The sequence below is a fragment of the Prionailurus viverrinus genome, unplaced genomic scaffold (assembly GCF_022837055.1).
Source record: "Prionailurus viverrinus isolate Anna unplaced genomic scaffold, UM_Priviv_1.0 scaffold_49, whole genome shotgun sequence".
In the NCBI taxonomy this organism is placed as follows: domain Eukaryota; kingdom Metazoa; phylum Chordata; class Mammalia; order Carnivora; family Felidae; genus Prionailurus; species Prionailurus viverrinus.
The window spans coordinates 2,391,671-2,397,839 of NW_025927612.1; the positions used below are offsets into that span (position 1 = coordinate 2,391,671).

At 43.7% G+C, this 6,169-nt stretch overlaps 1 protein-coding gene across 1 annotated transcript; it reads right to left on the reverse strand.

The window, feature by feature from the left end:
* Positions 1–817: 817 nt before the first annotated feature.
* On the reverse strand, positions 818–5,483 carry RAB39B (RAB39B, member RAS oncogene family). The gene is made up of 2 exons (XM_047847593.1): positions 5,269–5,483; positions 818–2,699 (listed from the first exon to the last, which is right to left on the reverse strand). The coding sequence occupies exons 1-2, from the start codon at positions 5,481–5,483 to the stop codon at positions 2,273–2,275; spliced, it is 642 nt and encodes a 213-aa protein (XP_047703549.1). The 3' UTR covers positions 818–2,272.
* Positions 5,484–6,169: the final 686 nt, after the last annotated feature.

The window sequence follows — 6,169 nt, forward strand, 5'->3', positions numbered from 1 at the left end:
AAATAGCTTCTAAAGCTTTATCCTTAGTATTGTATTAACACCTGATTTTTTCACACTCAGTTTCTAAAACCCACTATTGCAGTGACAACAGCACTGAATTCTACTAAAATGATTTTTAAAGTTTCTAGAACTCGTTTAAGCAATTAAGCTCAGCCACCTTTGCTGGATCCTATGCTGAGTATTTTTAAACCTGCCTTTAAAAAATGCAAGGAATGGAAAAAGTATACATATAGTGTCTTAGACAAGAAAACCATAAAGAAGTTTTGTTTCTATCTTTTTTTTTGAACTGACAGAAGCCACTGAAAAAACTCATTTATCTACTGGATAATCTTGCTTTCAGAATCTTCTTGATACAATTAAACATAGTAGTTGATGAAATTTTGTGTTAATCCTGTTCACCATCTTTTATTTGCCTTCTAAAACCACAAAGCTGGCCACTTAATCACTCCGCCCAGGCCAGGTCATGTGAAATGAATGTAGACAGGATGAGAGCTTCACTTGTAGTCGATGCTGCAGGTTGGTCCAAGGTGGTTTGTCTCCATAATTCTCGTTATTTGGCTTCTTCTTTGTGGCTGAAGCAAATTCCCGAACTTTCAGATTCAGTCACATTCACACCGAAGTTCAGTATTATATCTCAAAGCAATTTACCATTGTCAGGCTTTCCTGTCAGAATGGATATGAGAAACCTGACTACTCAGAATTGTTTTCTTACTGTGAAAAGTATGGCTTTTGCCTAGCTCAGCTGGCTACAATCTGAAAAATAATTTAAAGCATGACCTCTCTTCAAGAAGGTAATGGAACCTTAAGCCAACCATTTCAGTTTTCTGATGCAGTTAGACGTCTGCTCACCTGAGAATTAGGAGCTGACTCTCTAGGGTAGACAAGAACCCCGTGTAGTATGTGGCAAACAGGTAGCCAAGGTCATTGTGAGCTGAGTGTTTACCCCCCATCCCACTCCCCATTGCTGCATTTGGTTCTTTTCGCTAACATGTCCACTGTGTTTCAGTGATAAGAACGCTTGTAGCGCACACAGTTTTAATGTGTTTTTAGTTGTGCAATTACTCACTCATTTAAAGCCTACTTGTCAGTAATACCTGAAATGGCTTTACCTTCGTTTCATCGCCAGGTTCCCTCAGGATGACAGCTGAGTCGTAAGCAATAAGGAAACACCCTAACATGTCGAGAACATTTATTTACAGTCATAGCTCTTCCAAAGTAAACAAATTAATAACGGTTCATTCACCCGACAGCAGGAACAAGAACTAGGAGTCAGGAGACCTTCACCCTGGCAGAGAGAGGCTCCTGCTTCTTAGTTTTACTCTTTTGTAAAATGGGGAAGAAAATCTCAGAGGCCTGCTGTGAATTCAAGTGACGGTGAAGTGTTTGTGAGGGTGCCGGTGGTGCCTCTTGCTGAGCAAATGTCTGCCTCGGGGCTCTTTGCAGAGGCAGTCCCTGTACTGTTGTCGCCAGGAACCTGAAGGGACAGGCAGGTTGTGCACTTTTGAGGCAGCAGCTGCCCCTGCAGAGAAACCCCGGGCATGATCTGGGCTGGGGGGCTGAGGGAAGAGGGCATGGCATGGGTTACAGGGTTCCTTTCTTCTACTTATATGGTAATTTGCACGGCACAATTTCTTTCACACAATTGGTTATTCCATCGTAAGGGTGTACATTTTCTGGAATGTGGTAAAAGCAATACATATAATGGCTTCCCTCTTCACACACACGGCATTTTTACTAGAACAACAGGCCTCGAAACGGTCTTAGTAAATAGCTGGTCCGTGCCCCTCATTTTACAGACAAGCTGTTTGGAAGCTAATTGTACCCTCGCACCCAACCCAGCACACACGCTTGGTGTAGGATATTCTCACTGATTAAGTTGATCTCGTAGTCTTTTTTAGTTTGGCTTATTGTTTCCAATGTGATCCTTTTTTCCCCTTTACAGATTTATGTTTGTGACCTATGAATGAGCTGAAATACCAAGAAATAGCTGTCCTGTCTGTGGTTGTATTTTTCTGGGCCCAGCTCCCCAAACCTCAGCCCCTTGACATGTGGTCCACTCACAACAGGCCACAAACAGTCGCCGAAATGAGTCCCGCACTCCCAGCACCCAGGCTCCCACATCTACTCCACGGCCTGTCCAAGACCCCTGGAGAAGGAGGCTCCCTTGTATGTAAAATGGAGGCTGAGTTCTCTTCAGTCACGCAAGGATTCTCTTCATTTTCATTACTTTTAAGTTCAGGTGGGAGAGCCGTTTTGGAAATAAAAGGGCTGACTAGCACAAACATCTCCTCTCTGACTTGACAACCTCTTCTGAAGAGTGAACCACATTTGGCACAAATCCACTCTTCACCCCTTCCCATCCCTCCTGGATGGTAATATCCCCCCTTTTAACCAGCTCATAGATGTCTCTTGTCAGGTCTGTGAAGGCTTTCTCCACGTTAATGGCATCTCGGGCTGACGTTTCAATGTACTTCATGCCGTACGCAGCAGCCAGTTTCTCTGCCTCGTGGCGAGTCACTTGCCTCTGTGTATCCAGGTCACACTTGTGACCCACCAGAACAAATACAATTTGGTAGGGCTGAACGTGTACTTTGGTCTCTTCTAACCACTCATGGACATTCTGGAAGGACCTGCGGTTGGTAATGTCAAATAAGAGAAGGCCACCTACTGAGTTCCTGTAGTAGGCGCGAGTGATGGATCTAAAACACAAGAAAGAAGTAAAGAATAAAGGCCGTGCCCAAACTCCTGTCCTTCAATGAACTCAGATGGTGTATTCTAGCGTGTCTCGTTACGGACACAGTCCTTTAGTAAGAATGATTTTCTCTTTTCTTAAACAATGGAATGCAGATGTCATTGTGTAATAATACTACATGAATTTTCAATTGGCCAAAACTTTGAGATGGCATCTTCTAGAAATGAATGCTCATGGCCTTACAGGCATTTCCCCTCAGTTCAGGTAGAACCACAGCCCACTCTCCCACCGTGGCAAAATGGGATACCTAAGCCACAGGTTATTATGTAGCAAAATGAAATAACGAATGCTAAAGTGTTCTCTGACCTGGAGAGCTCATTACAAACTGTCGTAGTTGAAACAGGATTTGAAAAGATTAAACATGAATTTATGAGAGTCAACAGTACATGTTTATAAGTATATAGAGGTATATTACAATAGGCCCCATTTTTCCCACTTCTTACTGCTATGTGCATCTCTGAGGAGAAATGCATTTTGTTTTTTATCTCTTAGGCTATGTGGGAATGGGAAAAAGAAGAATGGTCTGCAAAGGTCCTGACACATTTCAGAGAGGCTGACTCAGGAGCTACCAGTGTGAAAAACTGCTTAAAGAGCCAAAACTTCCCCTTAAAGTGACAATTTATTTAAAGCGATATAATTACAATATCTCTAAAACCTATTATACATGTGCTGTGCTTCTTAAACAGGAGGAGGTGCCTATATTTTAACTTGTTGACTTGCATACGTTATGGTACTTTGCTTAGAGCATATTAGAGCTTATTAGAGGGTGTCAAACTATTTTTGTCTCGACAGTTGCTTGCTTGAAAGTACTGTGCTTTTTGATCTACGTCTAGTTTTAGGTTTTCTGTTTCCTTGGATAAAAAAAAAAAAAGATAAACAATGAGTGACTCAGTAGCTTAAGGCTTAGTACAAATGGCCCAGTGATAAGAGAACAGACATCATCCAGGGAATTAAAGTCCAAGCTAGATGATGATAAGGACAAATGCTACGAACGAGTTCAACCAAGCAAATAAGCCTTGGAGATGGAAAGCATTTCTGATTCCCTTATGTTTAAAGGAGAATGGTAGGTGTAATCAGAAAATTCAACATGAACAAAGGTTTTCATTTGTGAACAACTTCGTTCAGGAAATCAATGAGGAAGCTGTAACAAAGCCCTTTCCAAACACAACATGAGGCTACATAAAAATTAAAACCTTCCATACATCAAAAAATGTTCTTAAAGTTAAAAGACAAATGACAAGCTAGGAAGATGTTTCACAATGTACATGACAGAGGAGGATTAATAATCTATAAAGGACTCTTACAAATGAAGATCACCCAATAAATAATAGGCAGTGGATATGAAAAGGCTGTTCATACAGAGATTGCAATAAATATATAAAAGACACCTTTCTTCACTTATAGTTTGTGGAATTGCGGGGTTGGGGGTGGGGACAACTCAAGTTTGTAGTGAACTCTTGCATCTCCTCTTCTTCAACTACCTAACCAGTATTTTCTGTGTGGAATTAGTGTTCAATAAATAAACAAATAATCATAAACATATTTGAAAATGCATAAACGCTATTTAGTCCTTTGTTGGTCCAGTTCCTGCTGCTTTATGTGACTTTAGCTCAAATTGTTCTCTCCAAGTTTTCTGTGCACACTGTTTTCTCCCCCCGGGGCTTTTCCTGTCTCTGCTGGGCTACTCCTACTCATCACGGCCTCATCTTCTCCAGGTAGCCTTCTCTGTGTTCACACATATAATTACACATGATACATATTCCAAAGGGAAAACAAAGGGTTGTGACAGAAAATTACACCTGTTCATTGATTACTCATTATATGTGAAGCATTATAGTAGGCAGTGAGCATACAAATATGAACAGGACACTCTTGTATCATTGCTAATTATGTGTTTCCTCCCACTATGCCAGCACGGAAGTTCTAAGAGGGAAGGGCCTGTGTCTGTTTTGTTTACAAGGCATCCTCTTGTGTGTTTCCTTGGGCTGTTTCCCCAGAAACAAGCCCAGCGCCTGGCATGCAGTGGATAATCACTGAATGTGTGCTGGTGGCAAGCAGGAATCAATGATCAGTATCTATTTCATGTAATTATGTGTGTGTTTCTCTATAAATCTATATCTATGTCTAGGTCTATATGTAGCTGTCGCTATATACCACCTATCTATATCTGTCAGTTATGTTAGGTGGACCTGGGAACATGTTTGAAAGTATGTAGTATAAGGACTGAGATTGATAAATTTCAGTGATCAGTTCCAGCTAGTTTGTTAGCCAGCAAGGGGCACATCGGTGGAATTGTGGTGGAAGCAATACGTATCATTGCCCGGCCTTCCCGGCCAAGGCGCTTCTTTCCCCGCACTGAACTCCCAGGTAGCTGAAGGTGGGCTTGAGCAGAAATCCCCAGATGCTCGGGATCGTCCCTAAGGGGCCGCGACCAGGACCAGGAAGTCCTCTTTTCCCAGGGGTTGTGCAAGCCCCGAAGACCCTCCCACTGCTCGCGGCCCCGGCTGCGCTCCCACCTGAACCTCTCTTGACCCGCGGTATCCCAGATCTGGAGCTTGATGCGTTTTCCTGGCTCGATCTCCACCAGACGGGAGAAAAAATCCACCCCCACGGTGGGGTCCGAAACCTGGGCAAAGCGGCCCTCGGTGAAGCGGCGGATCAGACAGGATTTGCCCACCGTGGAATCCCCGATGACAATGAGCCGGAACTGGTATAGCCAGATGGCCTCCATAGCCGGGGATCAGCAGGTCTCCTTGGCCCGGGCCGGCCTTGGGCGGCGAGAGGGGCGCCCAGCCGAGGCCTCGGAGAGCGTGGCTTGGTCCGGATCTAGATCGGCCACGAGCACATCGCTGGCCTGGGAGCCCGAGGCGAGGTAGGCCCAGGCGCAAGGAGAGCGAAGGAATGGATGCTGCGCTCGCAGAGGTGATGAAATGGCAGCAGCATCAGCACCACGCACTCTGACTCATCACTGACAACCAAGTTACTGTAATCCCGCGCGTAGACGCGACGCCCGGGCCTGCCGCACTATCTGTAAAAGGAGCGCACACAGAAACAGCCGCAAAAATAGCTCCTTCCTTTCTTTTCTAATTCCTCCACCCGCCTCCTCTTCTTAATTTTTTTCCTTCATCGTCAAAACCCAAAAGTAATTCCTTTTTCATTAAAACTAACAAAACAATGCAAGGATGTACACAAAAGGCAGGTCCATCATTATCTGACACCCCCCCTCCCCCCACCCAAGATATTAACAGCTTGGGATATATTCTTCCATGCAAATATACATGCACATGATTTTTTTTTTTTTTTGCTGTTTGATTTTACAAAAATTGGATCAAACTGGGCCATTACCCTGGCATTTGCTTTTTGCATGACAATGCTGCAATAGGGATTCTAAGTATAGTCACATGCGTTATTCCTAGG

What these genes read in the sequence shown, in the direction of transcription:
- RAB39B (XM_047847593.1), bottom strand. Translation starts at nt 5,483, where the DNA reads ATGGAGGCCATCTGGCTATACCAGTTCCGGCTCATTGTCATCGGGGAT. An exon ending in GCGGGTCAAGAGAGGTTCAG is followed by an intron (nt 2,700 to 5,268) that starts GTGGGAGCGCAG and finishes CTTGTGTTTTAG; the next exon opens with ATCCATCACTCGCGCCTACT.